Raw genomic sequence first — 17,874 nt, forward strand, 5'->3', positions numbered from 1 at the left:
CCACAGTTAACAAATTCTCCACGATGACATGGAGAGACAATTATATTAAATATCTAGGGGTAAATATCACCAAGAACCCTAACGACCTCTTCGATGCAAATTACAAGCCCATGCTCGACAATCTCCGAAAGGACTTTAGCAAGTGGAAACCCCTTATCTTATCGTGGCTAGGGAGGATAAACGTCCTGAAAATGGATGTCCTGCCCAGGCTCCTATACTTGTTCCAAACTCTACCAATCAAAATCCCACATCTCTATTTGGCCAAACTCCGCAAGAACTCCTCAGAGTTTGTATGGGGAGGGTCAAAACCGAGGGTTAAGTACAAGACACTCATCAGAAAGAAAGGAGATGGGGGAGTGGGTATACCCTGCTTCTCCACATATTATAAGGCATCTATATGTAGATGCGTCTTAGATATCATACACAACAACCCAACCAAACTATGGGTGGACTTGGAGAGGGAAGAAGACCCTATAATAGCAATAGGCTCCTTCTGGTTACCGCCATCGAAGGTGGGTGAAATGGAACACATCCCACCTCTGACGAAGCGGATCTTAGAAGCATGGAATGGGTTCGCCTCACACTTGGGTCTGATCTCCCGTCCGGGTCCACTCACACCGATTACAGGCAACCCAGAACTATCGGCTTTTATGAGAGGCAACACGCCCTTCATGAGGGGGTCCCCTATGCCGATGAGGGTCAGAGACGTGGTGACATCGTCCGGGGTCCGATCAATGGGGGAGATGATGGAAGAGAGAGGCCCCGGGACCGGAGCGTGGTTCCAGTACCTACAGATCAGACACTTTGTATTATCCCTGGGCCCTTTGGCCTCCCCACAGGCCCCTCTCACTAGCTTCGAACAATTATGCACGTCCTCAAACCCCAGCCCAGCCAAAGTCTCGGCATTATATAGCCTCCTCTTGGAAGCAGAGACACGAGAAGGCCCACCGGGCTTTATAGCAGGATGGGAGAGGGAGCTAGGGAAATCTTTCCAGGACGAGACCTGGAAGAACGCCTTCACACTAACCCACTCGATGGCAAATGCCTCTAAATTCCAGGAAACCAACTATAAAATTCTGTCTAGATGGTACAGAACCCCGGTACAACTAGCCAAAATGTACCCTCAAACCCTGGACACCTGCTGGAGATGCCAAAGGGCAGAAGGGATCTCACCCTCATATGGCGGTCCTGCCCCCTGATCACACCTCTGTGGCAGGAAATCACAAATCTCTACAATGCGTTATACAAAGACAATATGGTCTTGACACCTGAGGCGGCCCTGCTCTCCATGGTTCGGGGACCTATTTGGAAATCAAAGAAAGACATTTTAGATTCTTTCTGATAGCCATGAGACAGAACATACCAAGACTCTGGAAGACAACCTCACCTCCTACGAGGACTTCGTGGTTGGAAATCATGGATAGCATTTGCCACATGGAGGACCTTGGTGCCGCAGACAAAGGAAACTCCTCCAAATTCTTCGCTACTTGTATGGCCTGGATTCTATTCAGGAACTCCCCTGACCTAAAAGCATGGCTTCTAACAGGTACACCACCCCCTTAACTTAATTTAAACTAGCAGCTCCACTGTCTCGCAACCTACGAAACCTGATACAGAGCAAGGTCACTGGCGGCCGTTCCCATCCCTACCCCTCTCCGTGTTAACCCCCCCACGGTCCCACCCTACCCTCTCCCTCCCATCTCTTTTCCCATACCTTCCCCATCCACCCCAAGTATACATCACTAGTTGTGTTATTATAAAGTTGCAAATCTAAACCACATAGCAGCAGCCAATTAACACGCCAGGAGTGGGAGTGGGTGCTGAAGGGGCGGGCAGGGAGATGCCTATTGCCCTGTCCTCCATCCGCTATACCGTGGTCATCAGGCTGCCTAATCTTACACAAACTGTGTAAGTTTGTCTTACTTTTCCCATTGCAACAGTATTGACATTTTTGTTGTTGATGTCAACTTGTCTTATTATAAAATGAATCAACACATTTTGAACCATAAACAGAATAGAACAATTTCAAGAACTATTTGCTCCATTAAAAAAATGGCTTCCCAATGGAAGGAAGCGAACTGAAAGCTTTCCGTTTTTTTTGAAAACCCATTGATATCAATGGGGAAAAACTGGAAATATTTATTTCAGTTTTAATTCTCTTTCTCTGCTCCAAAAATCGGAAAGCTCTAATGGAACCCTAACGCAGATGTGAACAAGCTCTCACTTGTAGCAAACTTCAAATTGTGTGTGATAACTTTCTGCATCTGTATGTGGATGTGCAATCTATTTCTTTTTTTCTAAAGTTTAGCCTTTTTTCTAGCCTAAATTGTATGAACACACTTCACCAAAGAGGAAGTGCTGGAAGCAATAAAAAAACCTAAAAGTAGGCCAAAGCCCTTGACCTGATGGGTTCACACCCCGGTTCTATACACTATGCGGGAATATGCTGGCCCCACTTTTACTTTAAGCATAGAATGCCATATCCAAATTCTGTCCTTTCCCTTCCCAAGCTCTCCAGGCAGTTATAACGGTAGTTCTGCAACAGGGTAAGGACCCCTCCTCCTGTGGTAACTATTGGCCCATATCTCTCTTAAATATAGACACAAAATTGTACCCAGAGATCCTGGCAACTCCATTGGCATCCATAATTCCCTCTTTGATCTATAAAAAACAAGTAGGCTTTGTTCCAGGATGCGAAGCTAGAGATAAAACCATAAAATTGATATCGCAAACTCACATCTCCCCTATGTCTGTTGTCAATAGATGCAGAAAAAGCTTTTAATAGAGTTCACTGGATCATGGCTCTATACAACCACCCAACAGCAAGGGTTCGAATTAACGGATCATTATCGTCACCATTAGATATTAAAAATGGCACCAAACAGGGATGCCCTCAGCCCCCCTTTTTATATATTCTCACAATGGAGGTTCTTAGGCATGCAAATTCACTTAGAAACAATCCTAATATACAGGGAATCAAAATAGGATCGCATGAACATAAATTAGCTCTATTCACTGACGATCTCCTAATTTATGTAACTTCAAATCCATATTCACAAATCAGAAATTCTCAATATAACCCTCCCAACCAAAGATGCATCCCAATTAAAATCCATAATGACACCTCGCTGAAATGAAGCCGCCATTAAAGGGGTTGTCCCGCGGCAGCAAGTGGGTCTATACACTTCTGTATGGCCATATTAATGCACTTTGTAATGTACATTGTGCATTAATTATGAGCCATACAGAAGTTATCAAAAGTTTTATACTTACCTGCTCCGTTGCTGGCGTCCTCGTCTCCATGGTGCCGACTAATTTTCGGCCTCTAATGGCCAAATTAGCCGCGCTTGCGCAGTCCGGGTCTTCTGCTGTCTTCAATGGGGCCGCTCGTGCAGAATGCCGGCTTCGTGTAGCTCCGCCCCGTCACGTGCCGATTCCAGCCAATAAGGAGGCTGGAATCGGCAATGGACCGCACAGAAGCCCTGCGGTCCACAGAGAGAGAGGATCCCGGCGGCCATCTTCAGCAGGTGAGTATGAAGATGCCGGACCGCCGGGATTCGGGTAAGTACTACCCGGTTTGTTTTTTTAACCCCTGCATCGGGGTTGTCTCGCGCCGAACGGGGGGGGGGGGGGGGGGTTAAAAAAAAAAAAAACCCGTTTCGGCGCAGGACAACCCCTTTAAATATCTGGGGATATCCTTGTCAACTGAACCAGCCCAGCTATTCAATTTAAACTATAAACCTATGCTTGTATCACTAGAGACAGATTTACAGAAATGGCGACCCCTTACACTTTCCTGGTTTGGCAGGATTAACGTACTAAAAATGGTCTCTCTTCCTAAATTCCTATACATATACCAAACTCTCCCTATCAAATTACCCAGATACTACTTGTCATGTATCCACAGAGTCACAATGAGATTTGTCTAGAGTAACACCAGACCATGGCTCAGTTTCAGAACACTTACACGGAGAAAAGAGAAGGGAGGGGCGGGCCTGCCAAAGTTTGCCTTATACCATGGTGCTGCGATATGTAAATATATATTGGACTTCATCCACATGCGCTCTTCCAAATTATGGGTAGAGATGGAGCAAGACTCCACACCATACAAAGCACAGGGTAGCTTTTGGCTACCTTGTCTAGCATTCCAACAAATACCCAATTTAACACCACTCATGAGCAATCTGTTAGATACATGGGATAGACTAGCGACATGCTTAAGTCTGGTATCTCAACCTGGCTCACTCACACCCCTGATGGGCAACCCAGACTTGATGGCATTGTTTAGTGGTTCAACATTACTCTCTGGATTAGAAACGTATCTGCCGCGTATACATAATTTGGTTTCGGAGTCAGGTATGAGGTCGCTATGCGAAAAAATAGGCATAGGGGGCCTGTTGGCCAGGACATGGTTTCAGTATTTACAGATATGTACATACATGCAATATCTCAGTCCTAGTACACAACTCATGACTGCCATGGCTATAATATAATGCACATGGAAGAGCTTAGTGCGGATGATGACAATAAACATGCCAGTTTCTACAACACATGGGGAGCATGGATAATATTCCATTCTTCACCCCGCCTGGACGCGTAGTTTCCATCTGGTGGTGTAATTTCATAACCATGAAATCTACTTTATTCTCCATTTAATAAATCATCACTATAAGTAGAATAAGGCCTTTTGGCTGTAGGGCATACCCCTTCTCACACCCCACCCCCTCCTCATTATCCCTTCCCCGTTGATATAGTTAAGGTCTAAGGGCATCTGGTGAGAGCGCAGGTCTAGTTTTTCTACAACAGTTTATATAGAATAAAGCACAAGAATTAATCGGTTTGAGTTAGAAAAAGGAAATGTTTCATTCTGCTGTAAAACATATTTTGAATGTAAAACCATTTCTCATTGTATCCTACAGTTCTTTAATAAAATACTTTTAAACCATAAACTGTATAAACACTGGCTTGTAATACCTGATCGCTCTATTCCAAGCATACTTTATATTAACTTAGAAAAGCTCATCTCCAAGAGACATCAATGGAAAGGAGGAAACCGTATCCAATATGAGGTCATTCTTGACTGTCTTATTTTTTATAGTCCATCTGGAGGCAGCTAGTGACTAAATTTAAATAGTTGCATATTGAAGTAGTTTGCCAAGTCCCAAATAACGGTGTCTGTAGTATGGGACACCAACCCATAAAACTGTGCTTATCTTTACAGTTATTGAATGAAGTATGTTAGCTCTGAATTCTTAGATATTTGAGTTTCTTTGGTTAATGAGTCATTATTTTCAATGCATGGGGATGGAATGCTAGGTTTAAATTATAATATGAGAAGTATAAATAGAATAAGCAAGTAGGGTAGGGTCTCCTGCTGTGAGAAACTGCACTCACCCAAAAGCCCACCCACCTGTTTAAGCCAATCGCTGGAATATTTTGCTGGTCAAATGGCTGTATTACTGGCAAAATCTCTTGACCGATGGCTGCCACAGGGAGGCAGGCTTTTAGTCCCATGTGGTATACTACAGCATAGGTCCCTGTCCTCAGTGGGAAACTATCCCAACTGCTCATGTTCATCACCTTAATTCACTCTAAAGCACCAATTCTGTTCTAATGCTCAGAATCAGCTAACTTTCTATGATGTTTTTGACCCTTTAGACTTTGGTTTAACAACTGTACAAGGCCAAGCCCTCCCCTAAATAAGCAAAAACCTTCAGTTTTTTCCAATAATTTTGATAGTTAATGAGGTTTATAAGACTAAAATATTGATAACCTATCTTCAAAATAGGTCATCGATATCAGATTGGTGGGAGGCAAACTATCATCATACATACTGGTCAGCTGCTTCAAGGAACCACAGAGTTCTGGTGAGTGCTGCGCGCTTTTCATTGTATACCAGACACAACACCCTACATTTTGTAGCAGTGGTGCCTTGTACAGATACAGCAAAGTTGAACTTGACACTCAACACGCTAACTGTGACACAGAACCTTTTCTTGCCATTCTATTTGAAGAGCTGAGCGGGGAGCATTTACATGCAACGACAAGCTTGCAATCCAGCAATAACATATAGTAAAAATTGTTTTGCATTTATACTTGGCAATTATCGCTCAGATTCATTTACTTGAACAAATTTTGAGTGATAATCGTCTGGTGTAAATGACCCTTAAAGCTGCATTCACATTACCATTGGTGCCTCTGTTCAGAATCCCTGTTGGTAGTTACATCAAATTTGATGTCGAGAATAGCACAGCATGCAGTTCAATTCTTGCCATCAAACTACAGAAACCAAATTGGAACCCCAACGAATCCCATTGTAAGTTAATGAGGTCCATTGGATGCCATTGGCATTCTTTGTACATCACATGCGATACAGTTCATTTTAATACTGTACAGTATGTGTGGAGGTTGCAACACATATGAACAGAGCTTAACAGATACTTGATTATATAAAGTCTGCTGTTCTAGTAAAGTCCACTCGTTTTCTGCAACATTTATCTCTGATGAAGCCATGTTTTTTCTCACATGGAGATCTATCAGGAAATTACTGCTTTCATTGCATTGCATTCAGATATAATAGAGAAAAAAATGTGAAAAGGCAAAGCTAGTAGAGCCAGCCACACACAATGACTACAATGTGTCAGGTGCTGCAGAGAAGAGGCTTCAGCTTGCACATACCTCTTTCGTTGGGGCATTTTTGTCTTCTGTATCTAATGTCCTAGTAAGATTTTGTTGTCTGGCCTCGTCAAGTATGTCATCCAGGTTGAATTCCAGCTTTCTTCTGACATCTGGTTAAGAACAAAATATAGATATTCTATAAGGGTTGAATTGTTTATTTGACTTGTGATTTATATTTATGTGCTAGTTTTCTATTCTAGTATCAGCAAAAGTGCAAATGGTTACAATTTAAGTTGGATATTGGAAGCAGAGCTTCGGAGGAGCTTCCAGGAAGCCTGTGCACTGTTTCAAATCATGTTTAATACAGACATTGTTGGCATCATACATCTTGCACGCATTCATTATTTGCTATGACGACTGTGACTGCTACTATTAATATCTAGTGATAGTATGCCAGTGTGAATAGTAAATGGAAGAAATGGATGACAGACCAATGGAAAAGTTTAAAAGTTTACTATGAGTGACATATGGTTAAAACAAATATAGCACAAACCTCCCCACATGGTTGTTATTGTACAAAATGCCTCAGAGTGCCAGCTGACCCAGTGAGATTTAAAAATCTTTAGGAAGATCAGTGCAGTTGAATGTTATATATGAAGTATATACATACAATGTAGGCATAAACTTGGAAAGGTCCATTAACTGTAAAATTAAATTTTACATAAACGATCACAATTCAAAATCACATGTTAAAATCCAACAGCAAAGTGGCAATTACTTCCTGAACTACATGACGATATCCAAAAACAACAGTGTAATTGAAGGGGTGGAAAATAAGCATGAGACAATAAACAATGTGTTTCCTAAAATGTGTGTATTTTATTTTCAAATTAACTCTAGTGCTCCATGTTTGATTTCCTCAAGAGAAAAATAATTAAACTGTAGGTCCAAAGTAAAGACAGATGAGGGGAAAAAGTTATCACCAATAAAAAAAAACAAAGCCCCAAAAAACACAAAGGATTTTGGAATAGAGGTGTAGATTTTTTTTTTCCTTTTGCTCATAACAGGAAATCCACAGAAAATTACACACAACCACTAGAATGAGTAACATATTATGAGCGCAGAATCTACATAACAATGAGGGAACACACTGATGCTAGAAAAACTAGCCATTGAGTACTTGTTGAAGAGTAAATGACCAAAATAGAATGATGGATTGATAGATGTGGTACAGAAGGTCAAAGCGTCATTGCCAATTAACATGTTGGTCTTCAAAATCTCTCATCATGCACCTTTATAGCATATTCATAGGAACAGTTGCCCCGATAGCCATCTTCATCAAGTGGGACAAGGTCTGGGTGACCTCATTTTGCAGGTAGTTGCAAGTCTTGGAGCTGGGAGTTGCATCTAACAGGCATTTATGTCACAGCATGTAGTTATACCATAAATGTTTATGATGGGAATATTGCTTCAAAGGAAATGGTCACCTTTGAACAATTACATGCGTTAGATTTCCTGCAGATTTTCCCTGGCAGAAAAAATTCATAGCAAATCCAACACGTGTGGATGCACTTTTAGGGCTCTTTAATACGGCTGTATGCGTTTTTACACTTTCCTGTCCGTGCCGTAAAATTGCATGAATGGCCGTTTTTCCGCACTCACGCCACTGGTTTCTCGCCCATTCACATGACCGAGAGTGACGTTTTTAGTGAAAAAATACTTCACCTCGAAAAACCCTCACTCTGCTAAAATCCTTGGGAGGACTTCCAATGTCTACATAGAGGCACCTGTAAGCTTTTCACAGCATTGGATACTGCTACAATGCCTCCCCCTCCCTATTTTTTCCCAGCTCCCATCGGAGCCCTATATTGGACAAAAGATAGTTCCAGAACTAGCTTTTTAGCCACCGTATATACACCGGCCATATTTCGATTGTGTATGTTCCATTTTTGATGGTGCGACGTATTTACGCGCCGTATATTCGCCCCATGTGAACGAATGCATTGGAAACCAATGTCTCTGATGGTCACGTATATTGGTCGGCCGTAAAAACACCACATTTTATACGCTTGTGTGAATGAAGCCTTAGACCCATTTTTCGCCGCGTTCAAAAAGAGACGCAGCTTCTTGGGAAAGGGGTCTTGGCCTAAATGTGACCTCAAGTGCCAAAAATGCACCAAACCTTGGACGCAAAAGCTGGTGTAAAACTTAACCAACTAATAGGTAATGAAACAGACCAGATAGTCTAAATATGCACCAGATTAATCATCTAACACAAGCCACTGTAATACATCTGATGCATTTTAAGACTCCCTAGTCTACTTTTGCACTGTTTAACTATTAGACAGTATTAGTAAATCTGCCCCAATATATGCTAAAGTAGCCCCTTATAACTATCCCTCAATAATAAACAAAGAACTACAACTAATAGGTCTAATAGCCTGACAACACCAATGACCAAGGTGACAAAAATATAAAAAATATATACATATGTGCCCCAATAAAGAAGTAGACAGGTGCTAGAAAAGTGCTACTCCAGTGATACAAGACCATTCTATAAAACAAGGCAGGGAAAGAATGGATTAGACATTTTTCCCCAGATAAGACTTCAGACATATTACCAAATAATACACAATGACCAAGTGGCAGAGAGGGAAGTGGCATATGCAAGCCTATCTTTTTTATTGGATATCATTAAATGGAACAATGTTTGCAGTCTACTACACTATACTATCCTTTGTCAGTAATATACTTATTTATATTGGCCAGAGAGAAGGCAAAAGGACATTCTTTTGGCATCTGCAAGGCTATTGTAATCAAAATAAGAAGGATTTTGCAGAAAGCTGACTGAACTGTGAAACACACTATCAAGGAATAGTAATGATCAATGAAGTAATTAAAGAAGAAAAATTATATTCTTATGACTAATCAGTGGGGTTTTAATTATTGTAAAATGATTAAAAATCATGAACATTTGTCTTTCCCAACCTATGTTCAGCCACATCCACTCTGTTTATAGCTTCCAGTGCAAATCCAGAATAAAATACTGGACAAAATAGCCTAGCATGCTGCAACATTCCGTCCAGGAAAATGCTAGAAAGCGTAACGGAAGCCACACTGAATCCATTATAGTCAATGGGGTCCATTCAGCACCCATGATGATGACTTACAGTATTTGCTGCACTAAAAAATGATTGATAAACCGCTTAAATAATTTAGACAGTCTATAGCAGCGAGTCTCTTTTAGAAAAATGTGATTTTTCTGTCTTTTCATTGTCAGAAAATATCAGATTATCATTCAATTAGCTTACAGGAATATTATCCATTAAAAATTATTCTCACTTAACTTTTAAAAACCATATAGTATTTTAAAAAAACTATGGAATATTTAGTAAAATATTTCACAGCATTGTAAAACATATAATTGCAGCTTATGTCTGTTTCCATTCACCGAAGAAGAATCTATTAAAACTTACTAAGTTTATTGAAAATTTAAAAAAAAAAAACTTGATTGGACAGAACAAAACATATATAACAAAACTTAGGAGTCTTGGGAATTATGATTTATGATAAGAATATCCCTTGACTCCTAAAGTAGACAAACAAACCCGTTCGCAAATGGCCACGCTGATATACGGTAACTGAGTATCAAAACTTTAAACCGTTAATTTAGAGTGGTCATAGGCTGGGAAGGCATCGCCTTTTTACATTTCCCAGGAAGTCACCCTTATTTCGGGACTTCCAGGTAAGCCCAATTATTCCAGGGAGTCATACAGTGGTGTGCTACATGTGCTAAATTGGCACAAGATTACACCTCTTTATAAAAGTTATTAATCCCCATTCATGAGTTTCATATGGGGAAGTGAGCTGTAAGTGTTAGTCCCTGACACCTTGTAATTCAGAGAGGAGGGGGTTAAAATGGAGGTCAAAGCCACTGTTGTGGGTGTTGGAAGCAATACTTTTAAGATATGCAAGTTATTACTCCCACCACCGCAATACTGTATATGCTCTGTGCAATTGTGCCTTGCAGGGTCCAGCACACAAAGGGTTAAGTGAACCCCCAAACAGATTAATATTCAAGAAGGTAAAAGTCGGCCAATTGATAAGGAGCGCCGACTCCTGGGTAAACTGATCAAAACAGAATAAATTCTTGAATATTAATCTGTAGAAATCCGACCTGGCCGTGGGGATGGCCCTAAGGCCTCATGTCCACGGGGAAAATCAGATCCGCTGCAGATTCTACATGTAGAATCTGCAGCGGGTCCCTCCTGCCCCGCGGACATGAGCGCTGAAAATAGAAATTTAAAAGCATTTACCTATCCGTAGCGGGCGGCGAAGGTCAGCTGTTCCTCACGGCCGGATCTTCATTTTCGGCCGGCGGATGAATTCCTGACGCCGGCGGCACGTCGCCGGCACGTCGTCGACGTGCCGCGCGCATGCGCCGGGCACATTCGCCGAGCCGAAGCAAGGGAGATACGGCCGTGAGGAAGAGCAGAGCTTCGCGGCCCGCTGCGGGTGAGTAAATGCTTTTAATTCCTATTTTAGGTCTCCCGCGGATCCGGACGGCTTCCATAGGCTTCAATAGAAGCCCGCGGGAGCCGTCCCCGCGGGAGACCCGCATGAAAATGGAGCATGGTCCAGATTTTTTCATGCTCCATTTTTTTTTAAATGCCTTTTATTGACGATCCGCGGGTATTTATCTACCCGCGGGTGGTCAATGCATCCCTATGGGGTGCGGATCCACGCACGGGAGATCCGCTGCGGATTTTAAATCACATTTTGCCCGTGGACATGAGCCCTAAAACCGTATAAAAATCTGCATGTTAATATATATGCAGCTTGATTTACAAATTATTCAAAGGCAGACCTGTGGATTAAACTCTGCACTGTTGAAACAGAAAACTATTATAATAGTATCAACACTAACATACTCTCATAATGTGGCCTACAATATTGTACTTTGGACACACAAAGCAAAATTATCGGTGTTAAAAAAAACACCAAATGCAATAAATAGATAAATTCGTTATACGGAAAAAAGGTTATAATGGCATCTTCACATCTGAGTTATCACTAAACTTCTGTAATAACAGCTATTTATAATATTGAATATTTCTAGAGACAGTTGTGTTACAATGTGTACAATAATACAACCAAATGCATACTATTACTTTCTTCAATTAGCAAATTGATTAACTAAAACCAGAAGAAAAAAACATTTGGTGTACTTGAGTAATCAAGTGTTATATTCCTGAACTAATGCTTGACATAAGAGATATGGGGCCCCCATTAGAAAAAGAGCGCTACCATTGGTCAGGATAATTATACTGTATACTATATCTAATCCAGATGTTGGACACAAATAAAGCTGATATGTATAAAACTTTCCAGCCTTACTCCACTTTCCGGCCCACGTTTACATTTTGGCACTACAGTACAGACAACAAGTCAGAAGAACTCAAGCTTTCACATACCGTCCACTTCACTTCACTTTACTTTCCGGCAGAAAAATAATGATGCAGATTATGCATTGTGTCAACCTCTTGCGATGCATGCATGAAAACTGTTCCAGAGAAACTGTGCCCTTGCTACCAATGATAACCATTTTTCTACTGCGTTAGATGCATTATTGTTCTATGAGGGTTTTAGGCTACAAGGTGTCTTATATTTGCTGTTAGAAATATAGATTTGTTTAGAAGTAAAAAAGTATACAGGCAGCTTAAGTTTGTCAAGCATGACAGTAATGAAGACTGCCTGGGTAGGAAAGACAAGGCATGATCAAATCCTTTAAATATGAAAGCTTTGGAATATTAGAAGAATAGAGGTGTTACATGTGTCTCCCAGATACTGTCAGGGGAAATGATAAAGACATTTGATCAACTACAAAGTGGTTATGATTTACCGCACACACAGTTTTATAGGTGCTTGCAGTTGGCACACGCATACCAGGCGAAGGGGATCTCTGGGTAAATGAAGACTACACATTTTATATGGGCTGACGTTATAGGTACGGCATCCACTACCGCAGGGAAGATATCGCAGTTATACAATCATATGCAAGGACATTTAAACCTACAGAATCACTGATCGGGTAAGAATAAATGGGAGGCTGATATTGGTCCCATAGAGGACTCACATTGGGATGAAATCCTGCAGATGACCCCTAAGTTGTCCCTAAGCGAATCACATAGACTGTCACAAATATATTTGATACATAGAGTATATTGTACTCCTCTTTTTGCATAAAATAGGGGTAAGGAATCAGTCCTTTATGTGTTCTCTGTAAAACTCAAGTAGTGGAAAGGATACATATGATGTGGCGGTGTCCAAAATTGAAGTGATCCTGGAGTGAGGTCCACTCTCTGATTAACATGTTATATAAAATAAATATGGAGTTTACTCCATTGGTATGTATCATTGAGTATATAAGTGGTAAACCAGTGGAGAAGCATAAACAACTAGCGGTAGCGAGACTCTTGTATATTTAAAGAAAACCCCTTCCCGCTATATGACGTATATTTACGTCATGCAAATGCGGGGTATGTATGAAGAGAGATTGCGGGTTTACTACAGCTGACACCCACGGGCAATAGCTGCAATCGGCAGGGTCGTTTAAATCCCCGCAAGCGATGTTTGGGGGTCCTGTACGCCCACCCCCCGCGTGGGGTGGCTTGATAGACTGCCTGTCAGATCGCAGTATGATGTAATGCTATGGCATTACATCATACTGCAGGAGCGATCAAAGCATCGCTAGTTGTGGTCCCCCAGTGGAGGGAAAAAAAAGTAAAAATAAGATCAATAAAGTTTTATTAATGGAAAAAAAAAAAAAATGAAGAAAAGTTTAAATCGCGCCCCCCTCCCCCTTGCCTTATCTATAATAGAAAAAAATCTAAATCATACACAAAAATACATATTGAGGCCTTAGTCAGACGGGCGTTTTTTCGCGCGATTTGCGGATCGCATGACTGATGCGCATGCGCAAATCGCGTGACCGGGGGCGAAAAATCGTGGGAAAAATCTGCACCTAGCCGCGTTAATCGTCGCAGCAAAACGCCCGTCTGACTGGAGTAAAAAAAAAAAACGCAGCTAGCTGCAGTAAATGATTTTGGTGCGCACATAAAACGCCGAACGCAGATAGGCGCGATCTGCGAATCGTCGTGTCCTATAGTTTATCGCATATCCGCATAAAAAGCGGACATGTGACCGATACCATAGTGAACCATTGGTTCTATATATGCGCGAATCGCATGCGCAAATCGCATGAAAAAACGCCCGTCTGACTAAGGCCTTAGTATTGCTGCATCTGTAAAAGTCTGATCTATCAAAGTAATGCATTATTTACCACACAGGGTGAACGTCGTCCAAAAATAAATAAATAAAGGACGCCAGAAATGCACTTTTTCAGTCACCCTGTCCCCCAGAAAAAATGCAATAAGAAGCGATTAAAAAGTCCTATGTATTCCAAAATGATACCAAAATAAACTACAGGATATCTCACAAAAAATGAGCCCTCGCACAACTATGTGGACGGAAAAATTACAAAGCTATTGCGCGCAGAAGATGGCGGCAGAAAGTAATTTTAAAAAAATTAGATGTCTTTGAAAAAAAAATTATAGTAGTACAGCAAAAATAAACTATAAGTTTGGTATCGTAGCAATCGTACTGATCCATAGAATAACGTTATGTCATTTTTGTTGCAGTTTGTGTTCTGTATAACCAGGACACACTGAAAGATAGCGGAATGTAGTTTTTTTTAAATTTTACTCCACTTAAAATTTTTAAAAAGTTTTTCAGTACATTATATGGTACAAAAAATAGTTTAATGCACAAAAAAGGCAATGCTCGCTTGAGCAATTGCCTTTACCAAGTATACTCGCTCCTCTCTAGTTAATATGTAAAATAAGGCAGCTCTGTCTGGGTGAAAATGTGTGTATCTGGGTAAAGAAATGTCTCTGAGATAGAAAACAGAAGGTGGTAATAAATGGTTTGTACTCTGATTGGGCCACCGTTGCTAGTAGAGTGCCACTGGGTTCAGTATTAGGCCCCATTCTGTTCAATATATTTATCAATGACATGATAGAGGGGCTGCACAGTAAAATATCAATATTTGCAGATGATACAAAATTATACAAGGTAATTAATACAAGGGAGGACAATGTACAGCTGCAAATGGATGTAGATAAACTGGGGGCTTGGGTAGAAAATGGTAAATGAAGTTCAACATTGATAAATGTAAGGTTATGCACATGGGCAGGAGAAACGGATGTCACCAATGTACACTAAATGGGGTACTGCTAGGGAAAAGTGATATGGAAAAAAACATAGGAGTACTAGTTGACTGTAGACTTAATTAGAGCAATCAATGCCAGTCAGCTGCTGCATAGGCAAATAAAGATTTGGGTGCATTAAAAGAGGTATAGGGGCGAGGGATGAGAACATTATTCTTCCTCTATATAAGGCACTTGTCAGGCCCCAAATGGAATGCCGTCTACAATTCTGGAAACCAGTACTCAAGCAAGACATTGTAGTGCTTGAGGAGGTTCAAAGAAAAACAACTAAATTAATAAACGGAATGAGAGGACTGGAATACCCAGATAGGCTATCATAATTGGGATTATTAACCCTGGAAAAAAATGGTTAAGGGGCGACAAAATAACTATGTATAAATACATTAGGGGACAATACAAGGATCTCTTCCATGATCTGTTTTTTTACCCAGGACTGTGATAGTAACAAGAGGGCATCCGCTACATTTAGAGGAAAGAAGGTTTCATCACCAACATAGAGGGTTTTTTTTTTTTTAGAACTGTAGAACTCTCTGCCTGAGGACGTGATGATGGCGAAATTGATAGAGGAGCTTAAGAGGGGGCAAGACGTCTTTTTGTAGCGCTACGACATTGCAGGATATAGAAATTAAATTACCAGAAGGGTTATTGATCCGGGTCTAAAGTCAGGTAGAAATTTTCAAATGCTGATCCAAGGATTATTATCACTACCATTATGGAGTCAGAAAGGAATGTTTTCCCCAAGATGGAGTAAATTGGCTTATGCCTCATTGTTTTTATTTGCCTTCCTCTGGATCAACAAAGGGGGTGGAAACAGTCTGAACTAGATGGACATTTGTCTTTTTTCAGCCTAGCATACTATGTAACCCTAATTCTGAAAAAGTTGGGATTCTGTGTAAAATGTAAATAAATGTTAAAAAAAAAAAGAATGCAATGATTTGGAAATCTTATCTAACCATATTTTATTTACAATAAAAAACATATGAGGAGGTGAAAGGGAGACATTTTTCCATTTAATGTAAAAAATAATTAACTCAGAAATTGATGGCACCAACACATCTCACACACACACAGATCAATCTATCTATCTAATCTCATTTCTATTACATATTGCTATATTTATAGTAGTTACTATACAACTTTTATTGCTAGTACTGAGCTGCTAGCTGGGAGAATTCACTACATGTCAACCAGGCACATAAGAGTTGAATAATATGTGCTAACTCACAAGCTCTCATAAAGCATACGAATTGTGTTAATTAAGGGTGGCTTTAATAGTCACTCGATAGAGGGAATTTAAGTGGAAGTTTTTTCATGTAAACATGTCCACCAAGCAGTGAGTCACTTCATTCTAGCTCAACTAAAAACAGTTGCTGGTTAATTAATTATCCTCTGTTGTAAACAGATAATTATTGTCTTTCAACAGCTAGCCAACAACTTTGCACTGAGGTAAGCTCTTGTTCAGTGTGCACCTCCCACCGAATGCTGAACAAAAAGTGAAAAATCATTCTGTGTAAAAGCAGACAAACAGCAATCTTTCTTATGCTTTATAGACTATTTTGATCGACTAGTCAGATGATCGTTATTCCCTGTTAAGCCACCCTAAGTCCTGCAGATCAACCCACGGGTAGAAAAGATCAACTTGCTGGCTCCCGTCTTGATTTTACTTGCAGACCAGTGCGGATCATTATATGAATTCAAAGCACAAAGGAATCATTGTTGAGTGGCTCATAGTGCTAGTGCCTGCCTGGTGTCATTTTAAGCTGCCCAATGATCCAGAGGTGACAGCTCAGTACTAGAGTTGGAATAAGTATAGAAAATAAGGTTTTAAGCATATCTTATGTTCTCATTGTTACTGAGGCACCAGTCTGAAATTACCATCAAGACAATGAAAATGCGCAAAGCTGATTTTAAAGCAAACAGATGCCTTCACAGGTGTTATTGTGACTTTCGTGTCTATCAGTGAGGAATATGATAGCTTAAATTATTTGTCTAGTAAACTACAGAATGCTGATTGCTTTATTTATGACAATTTGACCGTATTTAAGTAATTAATTAAAAAATTCAGGCAATTAGAAATAATTCACACACTTTCTTAAAGATAACCATTAAATATCAGCACCCTGGCCTAATCTTTTTTGTTTTACTACAGAACGTACCCAGAAAGAAAAAACTTTTCTGTATTTAAAACAAAAATTAAAAATTAAGAAGTGTGTTTTTTCTGGCTATATGCAAATAAAGAAGATGGAGCAATACCTCTGTAGTGCCAACTATTGCATGGCACTATTCCTGCAAATCAATGTCTGAACCTTTATAACAATGATTGGGAATTAAAGACTGAAAGCCAGAAAACCATACACAGACAGCTGTTTCGGAGGTTTTGCACCTCATTAGTGTGCAGTAGGTTTCTGGCTTGGCTGGTGAGAGGCCTGTGATGGGAGGTGAGGGAGTAGACACCTAGGAGGTGAGTGGGGAAACTTATAAGGGCATGTTGCTCCTCTGGAAAATATTTAAATAAGGAAGATGGAACAATGCCACTGCAGAGCCACCTATTGGGTAGCAGCATTCCTGAAAATCAATGTCTGACCCTTTATACAAGTCTTTATAACAATTATTGGGAATTGAAAACCAAATGCCAGAAAGCCTTACACATACAGCTGTTTCAGGGTTTTTGTCCCTAATCAATGTGCAGCAGGTTTTTGGCTTGGCTAGTAAGAGGCCTATGATGTGGGTCAGGAAGAGTATCCTGAAAATGACCCAGCTCCACGCAGACAAGCCCCTTGACCCGAACTTCCAGGCCAGGAAGACCCAACATGCTCAATAGTGCTCCCATACCCCCCTCAGCATAGAATGTCAGAGACACAAGATTTCACTAGTTATTGTGAGATCCCACGTCTTTGCCTAAAAGCACTCTGTCTGTAGTAGCAGTAATACACCAGTCATCATCGTCATTGATAATAATGATTTCTGT

At 40.6% G+C, this 17,874-nt stretch overlaps 1 protein-coding gene across 2 annotated transcripts in view; it reads right to left on the reverse strand.

Annotated features, from left to right (window-relative positions):
* FAM227B (family with sequence similarity 227 member B) overlaps nt 1–17,874 on the reverse strand; it is a 360,605-nt gene that overhangs the window by 89,159 nt on the left and 253,572 nt on the right. For both annotated transcript variants that reach the window (XM_066592624.1, XM_066592625.1), the window contains exon 10: nt 6,679–6,788. In XM_066592624.1, the coding sequence (XP_066448721.1) occupies nt 6,679–6,788 (110 nt within the window). The remainder of the gene's footprint in view (nt 1–6,678; nt 6,789–17,874) is intronic.

Source organism: Eleutherodactylus coqui, chromosome 2 (genome assembly GCF_035609145.1).
Source record: "Eleutherodactylus coqui strain aEleCoq1 chromosome 2, aEleCoq1.hap1, whole genome shotgun sequence".
NCBI lineage: Eukaryota > Metazoa > Chordata > Amphibia > Anura > Eleutherodactylidae > Eleutherodactylus > Eleutherodactylus coqui.